At 41.1% G+C, this 25,788-nt stretch overlaps 1 protein-coding gene across 1 annotated transcript in view; it reads left to right on the top strand.

The window, feature by feature from the left end:
• Positions 1 to 25,788, top strand: part of cpne2 (copine II) — a 52,308-nt gene that overhangs the window by 20,012 nt on the left and 6,508 nt on the right. Inside the window, exons 10-14 of the mRNA XM_070971712.1 lie at positions 2,806 to 2,865; positions 13,841 to 13,974; positions 14,602 to 14,656; positions 15,086 to 15,137; positions 19,047 to 19,180. Coding sequence (XP_070827813.1) covers positions 2,806 to 2,865; positions 13,841 to 13,974; positions 14,602 to 14,656; positions 15,086 to 15,137; positions 19,047 to 19,180 — 435 coding nt within the window. The remainder of the gene's footprint in view (positions 1 to 2,805; positions 2,866 to 13,840; positions 13,975 to 14,601; positions 14,657 to 15,085; positions 15,138 to 19,046; positions 19,181 to 25,788) is intronic.

Here is a 25,788-nt window from a genome sequence, read left to right as displayed (position 1 = left end):
TATTTCCAAAACAATCTTTCAGAAACACAGCCCTGATATTTAGACTTAGACTTTATTGATCCCAATTTGAGAAATTCTTTTGTTGCAGCAGCAGGTTAAACATACACATGAACATAAATTATATACAAATTACAGTTGTACAGTGTTATGGCTTGTGACAGGAATGATTTCGTGAAGCGGTCCTTGTAACAGCAGAGCTGGATGAGTCTATTGGAGAAGGATCTCCACTGTCACCACTCATGAACAGGACCACAAGATTCTTAAACTCCTTTGCTTAGGACAGCAACTCACCCCCAACCCAGAGGGAGGAATCCACTTGTTTCACCATGGTCTCAGACTCGGAGGTGCTGACTCTTGGCCACTTCACACTTGTCTGAAAACTGGCCCAGTGTCTGCTGAAGGTCTTAGTCTGATGAAGCCATCGGATCAACTTCATCTGCAAAAAGTAGACACACAGTTCTGAGGTTCCCAACCTGGACACTCTCTTTACCTGTGCCTTGAAATCCTGGCCATGAGAGGCAACCTTGGTAGAGTCCGCCACTCACTGAAAATGTGCTTGACTTTGTGCCGAGAATATGGACATAGCTCTCAATTTGGTTATACAAGAATGGCCCTAGTACCCCATACTCCCACAGTACCCCCACAGGATTCCCAGGGGGAAACTGTCGGAAGCCTTCTCCAAGTCCACAATACATATGTAGACTGGATAGTCAAACTCCCATGACCCCAGTAAACCTGCAAGGTTAAAGAGCTGGTCCATTGTTCCATGGCCAGGATGGAATCCGCATTTCTCCTCCTGAATCTGTGGTTCGACAGTCCTATCTAGGACCTTGGAGTGAATTTTCCTCGGGATACGTGGCAGTGTGATACCCTGGTAATTGGAGCTTTTTTGTAAATGGAATGCTCAAAGCTGCAACTGCCACTCCACAAATACTGTTTCTAACCTCCACGCAACATTTAAGAAGTGTGTTAGCCAAGACAGCCCAGCAATGTCCAGAGCCTTTAGCATCTCAAGGCAAATCTCATCATATCTGGTGCCTTGCTATCAAGGACCTTCTTGACTTTGACCATCTGCCAGAGATATCGGTGAGACTACCCTCAAGTCTTCAGACTCCGCAGAGGATGTGCTGGTTGCATTCAGGGGCTCCTCAAAGTGCTCTTTCCACTGTTTGAAAAAAGTTCGGTCCAGATCTGCACTTGTACTTGCCGGCTGAACACAGCCTTAGTTAAGCCCTGCTTTTCCTTCTTGAGTCATTGAACGATTTTTCAGAACTTCCATGATAGCCTCCCTGAACTTCTCCCACACCTGGGTTTTTGCTTCTAATGGGTCAGTCCTCCACTGATCTTCTGCAACTTATCAAAAAATATGTCACTGACAATTTTATATATCGCTAGGAAATACTAATGTGATGTAAATGTTAATAAATTAATGTACTTAATAAATAATTATAGACCTTATTTTTGTGGGGTTTTTTAACTTCTTGCTTTGCAGAAACCAGTTGCTTGTGGTTTCATATGGAGTGGTTCATGTGAACCATAAGACTAAGCCATACAGTGGAATCTCTCCGTGTGCAGAATGTAAAACAAAAACAATGAGTTAAAGAGGCTAAAATTGGGAGAAATCTGCTTGGTTTAAAACTCAGAATAGCTGCTAAGCTCTCCTCCTAACCCTAACTAACCACTTTCACACCACTGTAGTCACTCCCCTTTTTGGGGTAGCAATGTTACTTTTGCTTTTGGCCATGCTTTTTGTTGCTATGCGTGACAACATAATGCCATTCCTTGAACAAATACAGCATATTGGAATTATCGCAATATGGATTTTTTTTTCATCACATTAAAAAATACCAGTATTGTTGTGAACGATATGATGTGGCGCATTCCTAAATACCAGGTTAAGTTGCTTAAAGAATCTTTGTTGTCTGTTCAAGATGAAATCCAATTTCAAATTTCAATACGAAAAAAACCCACAAAAATAAGGTACGATATGGTTGTATCCAACTGACTTGACTGTCAACCAAATCATTCAGCATGTCCTCATGTCTTGTCACCTCATAATGACCCATCTTACACTCGATGCAATGAAGCATTATATTAAACCATTGTGGTTTTGATCCGCTGACACACTTCTAACTGGGTGTTAGTATCTCACTCTGAATAACTAATTAGTGCAGCAGCTTGGAGCCCAACAGAGGACACATTAAGCTGGAACACTGAGTCTTTAGATGACTACTGGAATGACATTAAAGCAGTGTGCATATGATGACAAGCTTTCATAATTGATTCTTTTCCTCCTTCTTCTTTTCATGTGCACAATCATGAACGAACGCCTTGGTACAGACATGTGCACACACATACACATCCAGCACAAAACTGCTAATACAGTAATTATATTTGTTGGCTGCCAGCATGGATTAGACTAATGACACTAAATTCCATGCTGAATATTCATTGTAATTGGAGTGGAAATTGTGTTCAAACATGATAATAATTGGTACTCCATTGGTGGTACCTTGAATCAGAAAACACATGGGTTGTTTTTTTTATGGAATGGAATTTTTTTATGGAATTTTATGGATCTGCTTCTGAAAGGAATTAATAATTTATGTATTTTTACAGTGTGCTATGTTTAGTTAGGTTGTTTTCAACATTGACTGGTGTAAGAAAAAATGCAACAAACTGTATCAGACACTGCCCCTCAAATAAAAACTTGTCAATAGGTCAACACTCTCCTCTTCTCTTGGAAGATGAAGTTAATTTCCTGAACCTTTTACTTACTTTGTCCTTTGGTTCTTGTGTTTTTAGATTACAAGAGACTACACTTTTCTGGATTACATACTGGGAGGATGCCAGCTCATGTTTACAGTGAGTAAGATATTATCGTGCCTGTCTTTCTGCCTCTGCAATGATATGATGATGTGATACATGTTTCTGCATGCTTTTGCTGTGAAAATGAGATTGAAAACAGTCAGTTTTCCTGTTTTCATCTCCTGGGGTTTCAGTTATATCAGGATCATTTACATACAGAGAGCAGAAGTGTGAGGGACAGGGAGAAGGTACTGAGAGATCAGAGGGAGTAATGGGGTTTTCTGAAATGTTGAAATGTGGGTACTTTAATTGAATTGTGAAAATGGGAGTGCAGAGAGATAGTACAAGAATTGTTGTAATAGAAAGTGCGTGGGGGATTAAGAAAGAGAAACAGGTAAAGAAAGAAAAGATTGAGATTTTACCAGAGGGAGGGAGGGAGACAGAGAATTGTTATCGTCTATTTTGGTCTCTTGTTAGGACAAACTCTTGTGTGTCCCTGGTGATGTCACCCCATTGTGTGCGACTGAGTGAGTGCGAGAAATTCCTGTTTTATAATAGCCAATCTCTCTCTCTCTCTCTCTCTCTCTCTCTCTCTCTCTCTCTCTCTCTCTCTCTCTCTCACACACACACACACACACACACACACACACACACATTGCACAACAAAATCGAGTTGTTTTTATTATTATCCAGGTTGATTTTGTCCAAGACATACATCTGCCCTGCTGGTGAATCTCAGGACTAGGAGTGGTTCACTGTTACTGTAAAGCACTCACGCACATACACACGTACACAAATCCTGAAACCACATGCACACAAAGAATAATGTGAAGACACACTTAAGATGCATGTACAGTGAGAGAACAAACACACATGCTGTATGCACATACACAGTGTCCCCTTTTTCTCTTCTCTATCTGTCCAGCAATTTCCCAGCTTTGTGAGCTAGAACCAGGCTCCAGATGTAGCGCAGTACAGATAATGTAGTTTATTACATGCTGGGTTTTGTGGGATTTCCCTTTAAGTATGCTCTGAGATTGGGCACCTGTGCAGCTCCTTGTATATTAAGATTTGGTAAGAGTCATTGCGTCTGTGCTCTGTGTTTAGTAAAACAAGTGATTAAATGCTAAAAATGGATCTAACCTATGAATGGTTTATTTCAATCATCATCAATCATGTTAACAACTGCTCCATTTTCTTCTATTCCAAAATTGACTCAACGTGTTCAAATTAATCATTCATTCATCCTCTATACCCGCCTATCCCTTTCGGGGTTGCGGGGGGCTGGAGCCTATCCCAGCTGTCAACGGATGAGAGGCGGGGTACACCCTGGACCGGTCGCCAGTCGATCGCAGGGCAACATACACAAACAACAACCATTCACTCTCACACTCACACCTAAGGGCAATCTAAGAGTCACCAATTAACCTAATGAGCATGTTTTTGGTCTGTGGGAGGAAGCCGGAGTGCCCGGAGAGAACCCACGCAAGCACAGAAAGGCCCCTGCCTGACCCGGGGATCGAACCGGCGACCTTTATGCTGTGAGGCACGCTCACTACCTGCTGTCCCACCGTGCCGCCCTATGTGTTCAAATTAATTATTATTATTTTTTTTTTTTGTTAAATGCACAAAAAATATTTCAGACCATTCCACATTGTTTATGCTAGTGGTTTTTAGATCAATCCAAGTGGCAGAATTGTCAAACAGCTGTTTTAGCCTCCCCTGCCTTGTTGCTGTACAGGAAAATGCAGCTCCACAGATGTGTCCTTTGTAGCATCTTGCACATTGCATCTCACCCTCTTGCTCTTGGTGACGGTAAAGCTATGATTGCGTGGAGTATATTTCTGGCTCAAGGTCTTGGTCAAGTGCAAGACAGTTGTTGTGCGGAGGTGACTTTACTCTTGTGCAGACATGCTGCCAGTGTCAGAGGATGTTTTATATGCCTCCTGGGGACAAATAACCACTAGATCGTCTGTTAAATTGAGGGCATTGTTGAGGAACACACATAGAAACACAAACAATGACAAGCTTCACTGTCAGCCTGTTATTTTCACCTTATCTTATTGTTGGAAATGAGGCATTAAAGCAAAGAGCATAGTGGTGTTGCCATAGTGACACTTTGTGCTGTTGATTACAATGTTTGCACTATGATGAATGAGTTGGGAGAAAAAAATGTAGCAGAGTGGGAAAAAGAGCATTAAAACAGAATGGTTTAATGCATGTTTGTCTGTGTGTATGAATGTTGTTTTTGTCAGTGAAGAGGATTTTATCCTCATAATGTGTTCTCAATTTAAAGTAGGCTTCTGCATTGACAAAACAGTTACAGCCAATTAATACATTTAAAATATTTATATCTTTTTATTCTTTGAATTGACTGTTTTAAAAATTAAAATTATTTTTAGTAATTCAAGTGAACAACAATAAAGAACAATTGTCCATTTATAGTGAAGCATCTGTCAAGTCAGTAAAGCTTTGGATTTCTCTTGAAGCAGAGTACATGGTACATCCTAAGAGGTTTTTTTTATACTAACCACATCTAAAATGTTAATGTGAAAACAGTGTGGCAGTGTGAAAGCGGTCAGTGGCAGTGATGAACCTACAGAAAATGATTCTAATATGCTACTTTACAGAGCTTTGCTGCTTTAGTTCGCTCTCACTGCTCTCATGGTGTAGTTCTCTCACAGCAAACGGACAAGGTTAGCGACAAGCTGCTGAACAGAGAGACAGATATTTTTTGGGGAGATGATACGGATGATGCCCTGCGATCGGCTGGCGACCGGTCCAGGGCGTACCCCGCCTCCCGCCCGTTGACAGCCGAGATAGGCTCCGGCCCCCCCGCGACCCCGAAAGGGATAAGCGGCATAGAAAATGGATGGTTGGATGGATGGATGGATGGATGATACGGATGAAAAACAGCCTAAATAACAGTGAACTTCAGACTTACATGTCAGGTGGTCAGAAACACAATTCCAAATGACTGATAATGTATTCAAATAATGATTCTGTGTAACTGCTGGATTTGTGAATCGTGAAATGTTTACTAGTTCACTACATCAACTTAAAAGGTGATACTATGGCAGTGTTTCTCAACTCCAGTCCTCGGGCCCCACTGCCCTGCATTAGATGTTGCCCTCCTCCACCACACCTGATTCAAATGACCAGCTTGTCATCAAGCTCTGCAGTGGCCTGATAACGAGCCACTCATTTGAATCAGGTGTGTTGGAGCAGGAAACATCTAAAACATGCAGGTTAGTGGGGCCCGAGGACCGGAGTTGAGAAACACTGTACTATGGCAACGCTGTTCACAACTGCTGTCACCAAGTGGCCAAAAAATTCAGTTATTGTACGGTTCAAAATGAAAGCAGATTGTTCGAAAATATGAACATGTTTGAAATGTATGAAACATTTTGATTTTACATTTTTCCTCAACATGCTTATAATAGGGGGACAAGAAAGCTCTGCACTACTACACGACAACAATGCTGTGTCTTTAATTCTTTGTTTTGTTCACTGGTGAAGACGCTGCCTTTTTTTCCTGAGACACGTGGCTTTGGCAGTCATTTATGACCCTGTTTACATGTTTCTCCTTTCTCATTTTAAAGTAAGTCACCTAGAAACTACCACCAAAGTCTTAGTGCTAAAGTTGGCTTAATTAGCTTTTTAGCTACAGCCGATAAAATCTGCTGGTGACAGATGGTTTCTTGACCAAGAAAAATTGTCACTGGCTAGAAATGATAAGCTGCTTTTGTGTACCTTATTTTGAAACCATTGAACCATTGTTCCAAACATTAGTAGAATTTTGTGCCTTGTTATCACTGTGAAGTACTGTGTTAAGTGCTGTGCTAGAATAGAGAGCTTGACAGGCAACACGAGTCAATGGAGGCGAAGTCTAACAAACGGCCAGTTTCACCCACATGTCAACTGAAGATGCATGTAGATAGGACACAATTACAGAAAGACTTACCCTCTATGTGCTACAATGTAGGTCCCACTTAATTGCTGGCTAGCTGATGTAGCACTGGTCAGAGCTTGATGACAGGTTAAAACCTGAGTGGGGAGTCTTGACTCTCTACATCCAGCCTGCTCTGTTTTGGATGACCGAGGCGAACGAGAAACACTCCCCTCTGTCCTCAGCGGCAGTCGAGTGCCTCAGTGAAAGGTTGGATGGTGTTGGGCTGCTCTCAGCTGTGAATATTTCAGTGCTGAGTGGGAATCGGGATGTTGCTAAAAGGCAAACATCCAACGCACTGTGTTAAAATAGAAATATCCCAATTTGTAGAATTTGCGAATGGATGCTGGTTATTGATTGACCTCTCTCACAGCCTTGCTTGCATGTAATGAGTAGAATTTATTCCAATGTGAACATTTGGCAGTTCTGGTGGTGGTGAGATGAGTAAATTTAAGGCGGAATGGGAAGTCTTAAATCCTCGCTGCGCCCTCCTAATCTTTTGCCTTTTGTCACAGACCTGCAGCTCTGCCACTGATACACACGCGTGCACACACACACACACACACACACACACACACACACACACACACACACACACACACACACACACACACACACACACACACACACACACACACACACCTAATACTGTCTTAACACAGATACTTCCTCTCTCCAGCTTACAAACTCATTTACATACACACACGTGAGCACAAACATATAATATCCTCGTCACACTCTCAACGATCGATTTACATGCAACCTCCCAAACATGACTTTGGGACAAACACACACACACCGGCACACACAAATCCAGACACAGTATCTTTTTCATGTAGATGTTTTATCACACATAGCTCTGCACTATGAACAAGATTTGTGTTGTAGGTGTGCACGCACACCTACAATATCTTCAATACCAAGCCTCCCTGCTTACACACACTGACTGATTTAGACATACACAAGCACACATAATCTCACGCAGGCGCTCAGTCACCAATAACATCCTCTCCTCACGTACACACTGCCACTTGTATGCACAGGTTTGACATACAGACACATACAGCGAGAAGCCTTCGTGTACAAAAACACACCCTCACAGAAGCACACACATGCAGAAAGAGCTCTTCTGCGGTGTTCAATCAGACTTAGTATGGCTCTAATCCTAATCTCCAGGAAGGGAAAGTCTCTCCTCGGGGTTGTGCGAGCTGGAGGCGAGAGCGGCATTTCTCTGTTACACACTCCAACACAAAGAGACAGCTTGCTAGTGCTGATGGGCTGTTTGTGAAAGACTCATTTCAACTGAATTACGCTATTATTCATATCTTATGTTTGATATCATTCGAGCTGTGTAGAGTGTAGTACTCATGTCCCCGTGGATTCATGGAGAAAACAAACTTTTCATGAATCAGAGCACAGACAAGCATCTCCACAGCGCAAGATGTTGATACAGACAATATCTCTGAGGACACGTATCTGTTTTCTGAGTTTCTACCTTTTTCCATACTGTGGCCTACGACACTGTTTAGATTTCTCACAACAAATCTAAGGGCCTCATCATTTTATTCAGTGAAGTGAGGACATGTGACACTGGCAAAATATTAGATCTTGACATGCTCCCAAAAGCCTGATGGTATCTCATGGTAGAGAAACATCTGTGCAGGACATGTTGAGTTTCACTGACTGTACTTAAACACCAATGAAAAACATAGACTCCAGTTCATTTGTGAATGAAAAGAACGGCATTTATGAATTATGTTGTTGTAATGACTGAATAAGTACTGTGGAAATGTACAATATATAGCCTGTACCATACTGGATTTTGAGATAAATGCAGATGTCAGTATTTCAGAGTTTAAACAAATCTGACCAAGTTATATCAACCATCATCCATTTTATATAAACAAACAACATAAACAAGCAATTAAATTTTAATAAAAGCCTGTCTCCAATATAACCCTCTTTCAGATAAAGGCCTGGTTCTATCTACAGTAAGGCTTCTTTTTTATTACGTATAATTTAATTGCTAAATCCAACCACATTACAAATAATCATTGTTATTCCTCATATCACTGTGTATGACACATCCCTGTGAGACATCCAGCAATGTATGCGAGGCACTACTGAGATTTTTATTGTTTTAAAAACATATGGTGGCTGTTATTTGGTGGATAAAACTTGTCATGAAGGACACAATACACAATGATACACAAGAACAAATATCGACCAAAAACAGATGTTCCCATAGTAAAGCTCTGCCAGTGGACAGCAGCTCCTGGTTATCTCAAAGAACACCTCAGAGGAAGACAGAGAATAGCTGCACAAGATGTTCACACACACTCATCCATCCAACCTCCCCTCCATCCATCTCTCTGGCTGTTTAACTGCAAATGAGTCTGAGAGGTCCTGGCGAGAGAATTGGCTGATTCTCAACAAGGCACAGCTGAGAAAACTCCAGCGTGAATGTCAGTATGTCAATTATTTGACAGTAATTTGGCAGTAGTGTAATCCCTCTAATTTACTGCAGCCACAGACGTTTTCTGCTCCATCGCTGCTCAGAAATATACAGTAATGAGATGCTGCTTTGTCGCCCCCTATTCATTCTAATTCTGTGCACTTGCTTGTTGAAATTGTGTGTTTGTCATGTCGTGTTTAGTCTTCTTGTGTGTTAGCAATTACTAATAGCTTGGGGCGAGGAATAAGTTGGAAGCAGAATGGTGTCATCTCCCACTGTCATCAAATTCGCAGCCATCAAACTAAAAATATCTGTCACCGGAGAGGGCACTGGAGGGAAAATGCCGTAATAGTGTTTTTGGATGATGTTGTGCCATCGACTTGTCACTTTGAGCATACATATTTTCAGGTTGATAGCAAGAAAAAATGAATGGATACCAATGCCAAAAAATGAACATCAGTCATACATGTGACAAGAACAAATGAAAAATACACTTCTTTCCTCTTTAGCAGTGTGCACATTCATGCACGTCAACTAGCACAGATGCAGGCATTTGAATCAGTTACAAGCAAGTTACACTATGTTCTCTTTAATATATTCTATGAGAAAATCCCAATGCAATTTCTCAGATATCACTTTTATAACTGCTGAGGTAAAGGCAAAACATCAGTGTCATCTTCAGTATACCAAACAGTAAACACAGATTATAATCAGAAATGCGTTCCAGCTATGTTTAATACAGAAACCTTTATGGTACACCTGAATAAGAGATACCAGTTAGCAGTTCAAGACTTACAAAAGTGTCACCTGGAACAGGAATGTCAGCGTCTGCTTTCTGAACCCAGGCTTGGAAGTGCTGTGCAGAGCTGAGAGCCTGTTGGCTGGATGATTAAAGTAAGTCTGGAAATGCATTTTGGGTCTCATTCAACATGACTTATCTCTGGGTAAAGAAAGCCAAGGTTGGTGCAAGAACGTCAGAGGGAACATAGTCACAGCTATACTGAGCACCTTGATGGGAAGAAAGAAGGTTTGGAATAGTGGTGGGTGATATAGCCAAAATCTTCTAATAAGGTATATGGGTTTTTTTTTTTTTTATCATAGTAATGGTATATATGGCTGTAAAGTAACTGCTATGTAAATTCAGTGAAGAAATGGTAAAATAACTGTACCATAACATACTTCATCACATTTTCTTATTTTCTTCTTTTATTTGGAACAAATACATCTGCCTCACACTTGAGTTAAAAACAAGAGACTCAAAACAGTAAAATTAGATTTCTGTCAAAATAGAAGCTTTAAGGGTCTAAATGAGAACAATAGAGATGCAATATCACCACCAACTGTTGCTCTCAGGTGAAAATGTGTGTAAGCTGCAACGCTGCACAAATCACCAGACCTAGTGAGGCAGCTGAACTCATACATCGCCCTGCCTGCCCCCGAATATATCGCACAGACGCTAGAAATTTTCTCATATGAACTCCTGACTGTGTCTGCAGAATGAGGTCTCGACATTGTCCTCTAACACATGTAGCACATTGCCTGTGTCAAACACATTCTCACTTACTGGAAATACTCCGTTTGGTTTCGGCGAGGGGTGTCGCCTGGGTAGTTTGCAAGAGGAGGACACATCTGTAATGACAACTGTTTTTGCATTGATATCAATACTACGTATCTTTGGACATATTCGCAATGTACAGACAAGCAGAAAAGAGTACGAAGCAGCTACACCATCATCAACACGGCCAGTCGCTTGCTGTGGAGCAGGGTAGCAGTGCAGACACTGTGAATGACAGTGTGAATAAGGGATAGCTCCCACAGTGGAAAAATGTATTGTCAAGTCTCTGCCAGTCGACACATTTCTACCATTGCTTGGTCTATACCATCAATTGCATAAAATTGGATCGCGACTGCCGAGACAGTTTGCAGTTAAGTTTGTTAGTTTGTCACTTAGGTAGGCGACGTGCATATTTAATCATGTATGTTGTGTTAACTCACACTACATGGTTTAATCAGCCTCTCTGCATGACCAAAACCTGCAGCTTTTATGCTCACACATTCTGGATCAATTGACCTTCCACGACGTGGCTGCTCACATTGAGCATTAGCATGGAATCCCTGGATGGGTTTGTCCATTGACTTTCCATTTTAATTCCAATAAAGTTTTACTCAAACAAGACGACCATGTCCTCAGAAATGACAAAAATAAAAAAAATGACTTAATGTCAGTGACAGCCAATCTGGCATAATTTTAGCCTGACGCCTGAAATGACCAATTTTGGACTAAAATCAGTTTTAATCAAGTGTGTGGACTTGAATGCCAAAGTTCATCAAAGTTTGACGTGAGAGCACTACACAAATTTATTTTGCCCCCATGAGTGACTCTGTTAATTAGAGTGATTATGCTGGAATTGAATTATTTTAGTCTCTAATGTTGCTGTTACAAAAACTGTCACCAACTTCCAAGAAGGATGGCCTCACTTAGCTGAGCCTGAGTAGTGTCATGATGTCAAGCTCCTTTGAGAAAATGATAGAGTTTTTTATTACAATATCCTAGAGCACAAGGTTGCGTCATTAAATGCCTTATTTTATTGACTTACAGTGCAAAACCCCAAAATATTAAATTTACTTTAATTCATATTCCCATATTTGAGAACCACCAAATGTTTGACATTTTTTCTTGAGAAAATACATAAATGATTTAGCGATTCCAGCTAGTGATTGTAGCCGCTAATTTTCTTTCGATCAATCAATTCATTAGATAATTTATCAACTAATCATTGCTGCTCTCTTGAGTTTTTGATTTCTAGGTTACAGGTTTATAAACTCATGAAATACTCAGCAATACTTTAAGCTATTATGATGTTTGATTTCCAGGGACCAGCTGTGATTACAGGGAAATGATTTGTTCACCTGTCACCCTGGACCGAGACTAGCATGCTACATATATAGTTCTTTTTTGCACGTATGTCCTTTCAGGAATAACACACATGCTCACACAGATACAAAATACACAAGAGCACCCTAATTCTGTCACCCTGAATCTCTGTGTCCGTCACTCCTGCTGCGCTTTAATGCTCCCTCCCGCATCTCTCTCCCCTCCCATTCATTCCCTCATTTACCCAGTTTTCTCTCTGGTACTCACACATCTACCACCTTTGCTCTCTCTTCCTGCTTCTCCATTTTCTCTGTCTTGGATCGTTGTCCCTTTTGAACAAGAGCATTGCGGTTTTATAAAAGTCCAGGCAGAGAGACAAAGAAAGGAGACGGTTCAGACTATCTTTAAGATGATAGGATGGAGGCGGAGTTTCTGGGTTGGGTTCTTGTCAGCACACAAACCTCAGGTCACCGCCTGAGGGAAAGCTTGTCACTCTTCATCCCATGTTATGTTAGGCTGTGTGTCTCCACGTCAGTGTGTGTGTGCCATATGTGCCTCTGTACTTTGGGTACATGTGTTCAAAGCAGCTGTGTGTTCATATTTATATATACTGTATGTCATTGCAGTGTCACCCTGTGGTCATCTGTGTTATAAATATGCCTCTCTGTGGTTTCAGGGCCATTCTTTCATTTTTAGACACAGCTGCGCTACAGTATTTCTTTTATCTGTCCTCACATGAAAACCTCCAAGTCCAGGCATGAAGACAGCCAGATCAATTACTTGCTTGCTTGAACTTGAAGTTTTGAAGTTATAACGTTTGTGGTGTATTTGATGAATTCAGGTTAAATTTACAAGAGACATTACGAGTCATTTAATGTCACGATCATGTCAGTTGGCTGTCAAACAAGGAACGCATGTGAGTGGTGCATTTCTCTCAAAATCAGATTGTCGATGTTCTCTTAGTCCAGGATAAGGAGATGTTCCAGCTCATACACTGTTTTCAAAACATACCAGCACCTGCAGTTTCTCTTTTTTCCTTCAGATCTCCACTTTGCATTGTGTGATGGCACTGAATGGCAGGAGTAAATCTGAAGATATCATGTGTGAACCCTAAACAGATCATTTGTGTTTCAGTGAGTCAGCAAGGTGCTCTCTGAACTAAACTAACAACTGTCTGAACTAAACATGCAGAAAACCCTGTCATGTGATACCACTAAAACACTGGACACTAAGACAATTGCAGTTATGTAGTTTCATGTTATCCTAGTTACTGCACCTTCAACAGAGAAACAAACTTAAACCGTTAGTGGTTCCAGTTAAAGTGATTGAGGCATCAATGAGAGCAGCAGGTACCACATTGAGAGCTCAGATTAAATTCCTCAGCCCACATTTAGATGATATACAAGTGAGCTGAACTGAATAACTTATTAAAAGTCACAGCTTGTGTAGTTGCCAGATGAATCCCGTGTACACTGTTGCACAGAAGGAAAACAATGAAACTGGGCTCCTACGCTGGCTCCTCCAGTGATGTTTTCATTTCAAAAGACACTCAACCATTCCTTTGTTTTAGGTTGCCCCTGCTACCTTTATTCACCTGTCAGTCCATCATTTTAGGTGATTTTGCGAGATGAAAACAATGGAAACAGATTACAACCCACAACAGTTACAGAATCTTGAGCCCACTGAAATCAGCTGGACCTTAACAAATCTGCAGCTTTCTAAGAGGAACTCTAATCTGTCTGTTTCTCCACAGGTTGGTATAGACTTCACAGCATCTAATGGGAACCCCCGAGAGCCGTCCTCCCTCCACTACATTAACCCACTGGGCAGCAACGAGTATCTTGCTGCCATTTTAGCTGTGGGACAAATCATACAGGACTATGATACGTGAGTATCTCATGCAGCCTTCTTGCTTGTTGCAGTGTTAAATGGTGACAGTTCAAATATTTCAGCACTGGAATCGAATGTTAACAGTGACAAAGAAATGGTTTCTCCTCTGTCATTTCCATCCACATCACTGTGGGCTTTGCAGTAAGAATTAAAGTGATTTATGATTTCCCTAATATCCGTCTTAATCCAATCCTCTACCCAAGAACCACCGCACGGAGCTTTGATATACCAGCCAACTATTCTGTTACAAGTACGGTTTTTAGAGTAAAGGCCTAAATTTGTGTCACTGAAAACATACTGAAGACCAAAGAAAATACATAGATTTAAATGCCATTTTTTAAGGTAATTGAAGAATTGATATTGTCAGAGTTTTTGTGTATACTGTCGCTCAAAAAAAAAGGTTCATCTTCTCTCAGCGATAAGCCATTTTACAATATCGCTTTTTTTTTTTTGCACCAGCTCTCCGCTTGTTTCTCTGTAAATGTCCTTGAATGCGTTTCTTTGTGAAACAGGTAACAGGATTTCCTCCGCTGTCTAAATCCAGCTTGTTGAATTTGGTTGAAAAAAAAAAAAAAGAAAAGGTTTAACTCACGTTCCAATCTGTTGTCATGGTTTCCTCCTCAGCGACAAAATGTTTCCTGCTCTGGGATTTGGAGCCCAACTCCCACCAGACTGGAAGGTGCAGTATGTGTGTGTGCGTTTGTTGTTGTTATTGTTGTGTGTGTGTGTGAGTGTGTGTGTGTTGTCTTCTAGACACATGCATATGAGATCCATGGATCTCTGAGTGACAGAGAGCAGGGAGTGGGAGGGGGGAGTGCCATATGCAAACTTCCAGTTAAAGCAGCCTATGTTATACATGCATTTTACACATCAACACACACACACACACACACACACACACACACACACAGATTAAACTGTAAGCATTATACATGCATATTCACTTGATTACGCAACTGTCAACCCATCTGTGTTGCCATGGCACTGAGCTGATGAAAAGGACAAAGGAGAGAGAGCGGTGAACAGAGAGAGAGTGGGTGGGAGGGAGAAAATGTGGGAGAAATGGACATTTTACAATGTAGTGAAGGATGGTTCCTTGTCTCCTCAGGTGTCACACGAATTTGCCATCAACTTTAACCCCACCAACCCCTTCTGTTCAGGTGAGTTACCGTGCAGTCGTCACAGACGCCATCCGTGACCCTGCCGCAGCTAGTGATGTTCCTAGCGAGCAGTTTCCCTGATGTTTAAACAGGAGCCTAAATTTAGAAGTCAACTTGTCTAAAAGTAAGAAAACACTCAAAAGAGTCAATATTGAGCACAACTCAATATAATGTTAAACATTCTCCAATAAAATATTCTGTAAATTGAGAGCCATTTGAAACTATCAATAACCAAACTGTGTTTTAAACTCTGCTGACATGTCAGTGCTGTGTGTTATGAACACTGCACAATAATAAAGCAATAATGATAAGATGAACAGACTAGTATTTCCGTTGCTGACTAGGGAGGGGAACAAAATTTAGGCTGCAGTTTTTGAAAAGATTGATCACATTTTCACATCATCTTTTTATTGGATTGATCTGTGTTCCTTGAGCAATACTGCATTTTTCTTAGGTTAATACTAATAGACTGTAAAATGCAATACATTGATTTTACAGTGGCTGAAACAGAAGAAGTTAAATTAAACGATCATTATAATATAATCCAATTATCTCTCAAAACATACAGGCATGAGGCTGCAATGCCATTGTTTTTTTCAGACTACTGGGAAACATCACCTCAGTAGAAACTGGAGTATTCTTCAGTTTAACAAGAATGCAGGACACCCAGTAAAAAATAGACATGCCATATCCAGATCATGTGACAGCAGCAGGTGCTGCACTTCTCTGTGAGCGTCTTGCTGAGTCTGAGTAAATAACACCTTCACACTTCACCTACACGTTCTGCTTAGGGCACTTGTGTAAATTGGCAGTGTGAACACCAGTGCACACTATGACACCAAACAGTTGCTCCTGACAATTTGGACCACTTAATGATGCAGATAATTGATTGTGTACAGCTCTAAAGAGGGTCACAACTGAAGAAGTGTTTTGGACGTGGTGGAATTTCCTCAAGAATCTACAGCAAGTCAAATTTCCTTTGACTGAGCACGTCAAGATAGCATATTATCTGGATGACTGAGTGTCTTTATAAAAATCCATTGATATTCCCCCCCTTCTCTGAGGATTTAGCACATTTTGGATCTTGGAGATAAAGAATTTGAGGTTTCAAACTGCATGGTTAAATAGTGTTAGGCTGATATCCAACTAGCTCAGTATACTGCATGCTAGCAATGCACACCTTATAAAATAATTGCCAATTCGGAAATTTAGCTCTGGTGGCTAGCTGTGGTCAGTGATGGTCAGTCAGTCATTGGTGGGTCCACCATGTTGTTCCACACTGATATATCTCAGCAACTCCTCATATTGCCATGAAATTTGAGAGTTAGGCTTTTCCATACATTCGTGGTTCCCATAGGATGAATCATCATGACAGTGGTGATTTCCTGAACCTTCCTCTAGCACATCAGAAGGTTGCTGTGTGATTTTGAGGGAAATGTGACAGCTGTTGGATGAATTGCTTTAAAATTTGTTAGACACATTCATGCCCTGCTCAGATGAATTGTAATCAATTTAGTGATTAAGCTAGCAAGGCCGTAGACTCTTGGTCTTCTTTAAACATGAGTGCTTATCAAAAGGTTATTCAGCATAAATGCATGCTCTAACTAGCATTTCCTCACCACTACATCTAGTTAAATTTAATGAACCACAAAGTGAGCACTTTTTAAAATTTTGATCTATGCGTGCACCATTAGCATTTTAAATGTTTAGTATGCAAATATGTTTATTGACAAATGCAAATGACTTGAGTACCACCTGCTGAGAGCACAACTGTGAGACTCAGAATGCAATTGACCTTTGCATTTCTCTACTTGCCGTCGAGTGTGGTGCTTACAGTGTGACTGAAGCTCTAAGAGGAGTGATACTCAGTATCTTAAATGTTTGGAGGGTTTTCTAGTTTTTGAAAAACACAAAACACAAGAACAAATGATTGAGAAATGGATTTAACTTTGTCTTTATCTGCTCTGACGTAAGCTGCATATGTTAGCATGTCTGGCTCATTAAGTTACAGTAGTAATCAAGCATTACATCCAAAGGCAAGGGGCATGTTACTAGGTTTTTACAGTATTTTGTGAGGTTAAAGGACCTGTTCATGAGTGACACGTCCACAGTGTGTCCATCTGTGAGCCAACTACATCAGAATTTAGCTTAATGATCGCAGCTCAGTCATCTTTATTTGGTTAGGGGAGGCTCACACTTCCAAACATTCATTATGACACCACTCCATTTGCCAAACTCATGGCTTTTTCCTCCAATCCTTCTCTCTTGTAAAAGTGAAGCACACTGTTTGAAAATATTATTATTATACTCTTATATTTTAAAACAATAAAGCATAGCCTAAATATTAGCCCTGTATTGCATATCCAAATAAGTTTTTCTGTTGTAAGCATCCAAAAAATTCAAGGGTTATGTTGAACCAATATCATTTAAATTGGCCTAGAATGTATTATTGTCGCATTTTATTTTTAAAACCGTGATGCAAACTAGCTCTACATTGAACTACACAAACAGGCTGCTCCCTTGTATATATATATAATATATGGATCAACACCTGGTGAGGATGCTGATGTTATGCTTCGAACATGTAGCTTTAGCCTCAGTCTTTTAGCTTCATATCATATGCAGTCATCAAGTAAGACCCTTTAAGACCCTTTTACAGGGTTCTCATTCTAAAATGTGTCACATGGAAAAGTTAGCTGGAGTCTCAGCTGACTCACAGAGTTTAAGCATTAATATTAGCTTTCATTAGCTAGCTACACACATAAAATCTGCTTGCGGGTCATCATTTTAGCCAACAAAATCCACTATCGTCAGCTAGAGATGAGAGGCCTGCTTTTGTTAACTCTTGTGAGGAATCGATAACCTAGTGTTTCAGAAATTATTTTGAATTTCCATGTTAAATCTGCCACCGTTATCACTGTAAACTCATTGAGTGCAGTGCGAGAATGAGAAGCTTGACAGGCGTAGCAACGGTGATCAAGGAGGGCGGGGCCTAGTGAACATTCAATGGCGTAACACATATTTTAACCTGCCAGTAGCAGGCGATTATGCTCAAAAGAACATTTATGCTTAGTCGTCTGCTGATGAAGGTCTGAGTAAAAACATTAAGTTCTGTGTGCTTCTTCAAAATAGATCTACAGCTTGTTGTTATTAAAACATCTGCCTCCACAAACAGCCTTTCTTTTTAAGTTCAGAAGATGAACTGCTTCTCTACAAACTACTTGCGGCTCATCTTTTCTTGGAAAGGCCAATACAGCCTCCAGTGCACTCTAAAATAAAAAAAAAAAAAAAAAAGTTTCAGGTCAAATAACAAAACCTGATTTGAAGGACTACAGCCACAAAGTGCTGCTAAGACTGCTGTAAAACCTTTTTCTATGAAGTGCAGTATGCAGTCATCCTAACAGCAGGTTAGTGTTATATCTGCTCTGGTTTATTGGTACACAGTCTTTGAAGATATCCACCATTTATCTGTCAGAAATCTGAAAGTGTATATTTTTAGCAAACTGGGATGTGACTGAACACAACTGTTATACCAAGAAATGAGAAAACATGAAAAATAAACACCTGTGTTTAAGCTGCAGTGTTGACTTTCCAGTTCGCTCAAAGGAGCGAAGACACATGCTGGTCGCAGAGACAGGAGGCTGCTGTTCAGCAAACAAACCGTCTGGGCACACATTCAGTCGTCTGGTTGTTTAAGCTGACGGGTGTCTGAAATAGCTGGGAAACAGGAATATGTTTTGTGAGCTTCTGGCCCTCTGAAAGTGTCTGATTTGAGCTGAAATGTGTAAACAGCATGTTTTTCATATGTGACCCATCGCCCGCCCCCCATCACAAACTCTCTCCTGCCCTCACCATTTCTCACCCATCTTTAAATTTAAGCTGTGTCTCTCTGTCTTCCTCTGTGTGCAGGTGTGGAGGGTATCGCCCAGGCCTACTCTGCCTGTCTCCCTCACATTCGCTTCTACGGCCCGACAAACTTTGCTCCGATCATAAACCATGTAGCTCGTTTTGCTGCCCAGGCGCTTCAGCAAGAGAAAGCAGCGGTAGGTGACAACGACTTACCTGCTTATCTGCCTTTCTGCATTTTAATTATTCTTCAGTTGAATGTAACGCAGACTGGAAAGGTGATTCCAGTTTGAACTCAGCTCCTCTTCCTTTCCTGGCATTTCTTATTTATCAGCTCTCAGGAGTCTGAGGTAGAATAAGTTTCTGGAGTAGGTATGTAACGCCAGACACAGCTGCCGACCCGAACCATAACCACGACAAATCCACACCTCAAACACAGCCAGACATTTCTCACAATCTGTCAGAGCAGCCTTTTATGATGGCACATCCGCCCATAATGCTTCACATGCCCACATGTTCCAGACATATGCTACAAACATATGTATGCTCTGTGATGTTTCCCATATGTGTCGGAAGGGAATAATTGTTGTTTATGAGAAGAATTGAAGGAAAGTCCACAGAATGGCTGGCTTCATCGTGACATTTAATATCAGCTGCACATTTCATGCCAGTCCTGCCAACATGTGCACAGGTCATGACTGAAACAGAGAAAGCCTCTGAGGAACATGTTTGTTACGTTCAAGTGGAAAATTCGACCTGATGGTAGCAACAGAGCAAAGGTCAAGTGAGGTTTATAGTCGTGGGAATTCCATCTTATTTGACTGTATATTTGATGTGGGTTTGATTATTTGAAGTGTTTCTCTCTATGGTTTACCCTGCTGCTGTTTTTTGTTTCTGATAGGGAGATTATTTTTTTGTATTTGTATTTTTTTGCCTATTTGATATCAATATATTTTATATTGGTTTTATGTCTGTGACTTCCGGTGGCCTGTGTGTTTAACTCCCACCTGCACACCACATTTTCTTCAGGATAATGACAAAGTTGAAGCTAAAGTTGGTTTGGATTAGATGGTGTAAAGTACGTTTAGGCTGCAGTTACCTGTAAAGGGCTAATTTCAGGACCAGTCAGGACCAAGGCTGCTTTCTGCTACCAGTCCTGTACCATCTTCCACCAGCTGCTTCTCTTGGTGAAACTGCCTCTTTTGTTACTTGAGTTGGACTTTGAAATTCAATGAAACAATAGTATGATTCTTTTCACATTTCATTGCAGTATCTCAAACTCTTCCATTTATTTTCTAAGTTCTAATGCACTTCCTGCTCTGTGTGCTGCTCTTATGCTTGGTGAACAGCTCACACACTGTATAATGCTGCACTACCCTCTTTCATTTCATCTCTTCACAGGATTCTGTGCCTTTTCGCAGTGCTATCAAACAGTTCTTTAAGTTCACTTGATCCCTTTCCAGATATCATCTTTCATCATCTGATTCCTCCCTCACTTTAGTCTCTGCCTTCCCTTTAAACTGCCTGGTGCCAAATCAGTGTTAGGATATTCCCACTAGTGCGTTTCTATTACTATTATTAATATTATGATTATTATTATTAATTCTTGTGGCTGTTATTGTACAAAGGTGTGCACACAAACACACCATTGAGTGATATCATTCACTCATTCATAGTAGATGAGCCTTCAGAAGTGAGTTAGTGTCTGTACTCTATAATCTATCTACTCTGTTTAGCAGCTTGATGGCTGATGAGACAAACAAGTGTGTGCATCTTTTGGCATGTTGACCACGGTGTCAAGGAGGAGGGTGACAGACTGGAGTGACAACTTCTGTCCTCTCTTCTTGCATCTCACACCTCTTTTAAGCTGACACACTGACCAGGCGTTTCACACATTTTTGGGCTCAACTGCATGATAGGGAGGAACCTACATTTCATTTTCTGCTTTTCTGTGTCACTTTAGGTTTAGTTTTCCTCCTTTGATACAGACAGCCGTGGTCCCCAGAGAATGGCTCCTAATGGCTTTTGTGATCCACTACATTTCCTCCCCCTAGCGCCACAGTAAGGTTGACATTTGTGGTTAATAGTGAAATGTCTCCACAGCTACTGGATGAATTGCCATAAAGTTTGGTTTCCATATTAATGTCCCCCTCAGGATGAATTGTAATCACTTTGGTGATCCTCTGACTTCTCCTCTAGTGTTATCATTTCAGCATACTGTACTTCCAGCAGGTGAAGCACTGGATTATGTATCTGAGCCAGTAACACATAAAATCCAAATTAAGAACAAGCCTAAGGCTCAGTCTCACACTCAAGACTGATTTCTATTTTGGTAGCATTTCTTGGTAGGAAGTCATACCATATTCCTCGAGCTGCAGTACATAACATAGAAATTGCTAAAAGGAATTAACAGTAAAAGTGTCAATAAACAGAAAAACTGTTATGTTTTTTTTTTTTTGCTGCACATGCTGATGAGAAAATAATCAGGAAACAGGGAGTCCAGTTTGAAAGCTTATCAAATGCAGTTTATTTTCCTTTGACACTGGATTTTATGCAGAAAAGTGAAAGCAATAATTTGCTCCTCTGACTCAGTGAATCAGTTAATACGATTGCACATGTTTTTTACCTAGTATCACAGTAAAATGAGTCTCTTACCTGCTGCTATATTCCTTCATCTGTTCACATGCTCAGTCAGTACTTTTCCACTCTCACTGCCCTGCCAGCCACACCCACCTGCCCACTCACCTGATTACACACCTGAGATTCATTCCCAATCAGTCTAGTATTTAAGCTGCTCTCCCACACTCACTCATTGCTGGACTGTTTGTTGTCATGTCATGCAAAACTCTCCAGCAATTACTACTGGACTGATCTCTCATTGCCAAACCTGCCTGCCTTTGACCCAGTCTGTTCTCCTGTTCCCCACTAAATATCTCTGCCTTTTGTCTCTGACTACAAGTCCTGCTTTGCACTTCCTGGATCTTTGTTTGCTTGTGATTGTTTGGTGTTGGTTAACAAACATTTCAAGAGTATCTGTATTCCATTGAGAGACTGTAGTTCTGAGCTGATCATTGAACTTCATTGTTGCTTAGCCATCTCTGCTGAGCTGGTAATTAAAGTTGCGACAAGCTCTTCCCGTGTTCTGGCGGTACTGCAATTGGGTCCTAAATCCCCGTTACACCTAGAATATGCACTTATATATCTGACCAGGCAATGTGACATTGGACTGCGCTGTGACAAATATTACCCCAGGATCATATTAAGCCTGATAACCTTACTTTTTTCACCCGATCCCTCTCCACAGCACCCTCACTGTGTCAATGCGGTCTCCAGTGTTTGCTCTCAGTTGACAGCTTTGGGGTGGCGATGGATGTGTCTGGTGGGGCTAACTAAGTTTGACACTCATTCTACCACCACGTCAAAGTCTATTTTTAAAATTAAATATTTATAAATTACATGAACCATGTGAACCACTCTTCACATCGGCATAAAGTAGATACCGCACACTCCACTTATTTAAAAAGAAAATAGGTCGTATTTAAGCTGGTTCACCTGTTATTCGTGTTATTTCCTTGTTCCCAAACAGTGATGAAAAACTGAGTTTTCATTCTAAGAAAATAATGACTGGAGTGTTCACTGCATTCCAAATTAATCAGAGCACAAAAGGCCGTGGACATTGATTTCCGAATGAATGGATATTTGGTGTTATTTTTGGCATTTCACAAAAAAGATTTTCTTCTTTTTTTGTTTTTTGGGCCTGGCAAGAGTTCCCGGTGGCCAGGCCTGTACAAGTACAGGGGAAACTCTGGTCTCATTGAATCGATTTAGGAGTCTGTGTTATTTGATGCAAAGGGTCATTCATTTTACTAATAATAGTCTCTTTTGCATGTCTAATCATAGCCCCAGTGTGGCCTCACCTGCAGCACACACATCACCCCGTCAGGCAGGTGTAACATTGATGGCCATCTCAGATTTGAGCTGCTTATCACTGAGTTCAGTGCACATCTGTCAGGGAAGTAACGCAGGACAGAACAAAGTCTCAGAGGACAGAATTAAATGGGAAGTTTTACTCTGTACCTTACTCTGTAAGTTGGCGTTACAAAAAAAAAAAAAAATGCAAGAACTGGTCTTCATCACTTTATTGTAGTCAGCAAAAAAGATGCCTACCTACAAGCTATCTGTTAAAACTCACCTGATTTGCCTACTTGGTTGGAAACATGTTTCAATGACAGTAAACTTGTGTTACAATTCAGGGAATTCATGCACACACAAGAGTCGCTGGGCTGCTGTGAGACTATTAAATCACAAATAAATATGTAACCTGAGCCGCTGCTCTACCACAGCTAAATCTGATGCTTGGGGTCCCAAATAAGAGAAGTATTGGTGGCTTTGATGCACAGACCTGTTCACTGTGAGGCAGCAGTGATTAGCACTGTAGGCTGCACCTCCAGTAAGACCTACTGAATCATATCGAGCCAGTATATCTACTTTAATTTCTGTTTCAATTTCAGAGCCAGCAAATGCAAAATACACAGAAGTAGTCATTCCGTAACAAAAGAAACTATAGTTTAATAAATAGCAGGCTGTGCAGCTGGAGGAAGCTTGTCGCCGTCCATTGGCTCAGCCTGTTTCAGTTTATGCTGTCTGATGTTTTGAGTTCATGCGTCGGACTGCGTGACTAGACCGCAGCTTAAACAAGACGAGTGTGGGCACAAACAGAGGTTTCACACACGTTGTTGTTGTCTGTACTGCAGCAAGATGGCAAACAGCAAGACAGGAACCATTACCTGTGAGGCTCAGCGTGATGTTCCCACTGGGATCATTCATACAGGAAAATGTACAGAGGTGTGACACTCACAGGAGCTTTGGATCTACAAACTTTCAACAAACGGTATATGTCCCCTTCTGCATATATCCAGTGGCACATCTCCTGCCGAAATCTGAAGAGGGTGCAGTAGCTGGGTATCATTATGCTCCCACAGTGCTTTTTGTCCCTAATTGCACCCTGTCACCCTGTGGAGAACAAATACACGAGCGAAATATACAAAGGATTGTACTCGTCTGTGTGTTGTGTGCCAGAATGCCTTTGTTTCTGTAAGGAAATGATTGTGGACCCTATTCTTGTTTTATATTACAGTGAGTTCAAACAGGGGGAACATATGAAGACAGGAAGGAGTAACAGACAATGAGATGTGACAGCTGCAGTAGTCAAGTGTCTGTGGACCACATACTGGGGTAGTGGTTAGACTGGTGTGTGTTGGGGTTAGTGGGTGGGTAGGTTGTAGGCTGCACAAATCGGCTGCTGCTCTGTACTCATTGTTCTTGTTCCTCAGATAATGAGGGAACCTGCGACTGCAGACTGTGTGACTGTGTACCAAGACACTCTTGCTCCTGACACACACACAGGCTGCAGGCCAGTGCAGTTTGTGCGTGCCCCAGTGTGTGAGCGACCCTGTCTGTCTGTGTGATAATGATTCTCTAATGAGCGCTGCTGTTAGCACATTAAAGGGACAGGCTTCAGAGCCCTCCCTGCGTGTGTGTCTGTGTGTGCGTGACATGGAAGTGTGATTTTGTTCCGAGTAAAGTCAGTGTGTGTCTTCACGTTGTCTGTTCTTATCATAGGATAACAATTCACATGTTAGTTTGCAGAACTGATGCACTTTCTTTGTGCGCGCGTGTGTGTTTCTGTGTATGATCTGCCTCATACCAGATCATGACCAAGCCGTTCAACATCAGGCTTTTCACCAGTAGAGCCTTCTCTGCCAAATCTAGCTGTGGAACCATTTGCTGTAAATAATTTGTTTTGCGTGTCACCTACTAATTTGAAGTATTGCATTAGTTCAGAGCACTGAAGATCGCGCTTGTATTGGCTGATCAGCGTCAGCTGATTGCATTTATCTTTCCAATAATTGGCTCATTCACAGCTGTGTGGTTATTAGTGCCCAGTCATATCCACCACCCCAGCCCGCTCCTAATGAGGCATTTCCTATTGTTGATTTAGCTAAGATTCACTGTGTGTTTCTTAAGGGGGGGTAGCTTTCTCAGCTGAATCCTCGTCGCTCCCTCAAACAGCAGAGTGTTTTCCGCCATAGCTATGTAACCACTTGATATAAATGATCAATTCCTCGGTGTTAGTGAACTGTGAAACTGTGGAAGAGCCAGTTTTAAGTTGTTGATTGTCAGCTCAGACCAGTCTTCAAAAACAGTTTTCCCCTTATGGCGCAGTCGCAGCAGAAAAGGGTTTAAAATACCCTCGTTGAACTACACTGGTGATCTGACCGCCAGCATCTGCCTGTATTTTCTTCTTTTTTGTTCGAATGAATATTCAGCACAATGCTTTACATACAGCGTGTGATTGAAATAAAAAATAACGAAATGATAGTTGTTGGATGTTTATTACAGGCAACGTTAAATAATGAAATTGATGTGATATGTCATTGTGTTTGGGGTTTACCATGGGAAGAGGAGGCGAGCATCTCACAGTGGTCACTGATTAAGATTTCAATTGCAAAATAAGTTTTTAAATGTATTAATAATGCAGCCTCTGAGAGAACAGAAAACACTCTTCTTGGTGTAACACGGCCCTCTCATGCACCAGACGCCAAATGTCATGGCAGTGTTGTAGATGTCCTGTCATGTCTGAATGCCGTAGTTAGGAACATTAACATAAAACACACCTATGTCTTCTACAACAGCCAGCAATGTTATGCATTTCATGTCTGAAAAGGGCTTAACATTGACAATTCTGGACAACCTGTGTCATGAAACTGGTTATCAAGTGGCTCATTTTCTTCATTCATTCATG

The sequence above is a fragment of the Chaetodon trifascialis genome, chromosome 10 (genome assembly GCF_039877785.1).
Source record: "Chaetodon trifascialis isolate fChaTrf1 chromosome 10, fChaTrf1.hap1, whole genome shotgun sequence".
NCBI lineage: Eukaryota > Metazoa > Chordata > Actinopteri > Chaetodontiformes > Chaetodontidae > Chaetodon > Chaetodon trifascialis.
This window is presented reverse-complemented; position numbering and strand designations above follow the sequence as displayed.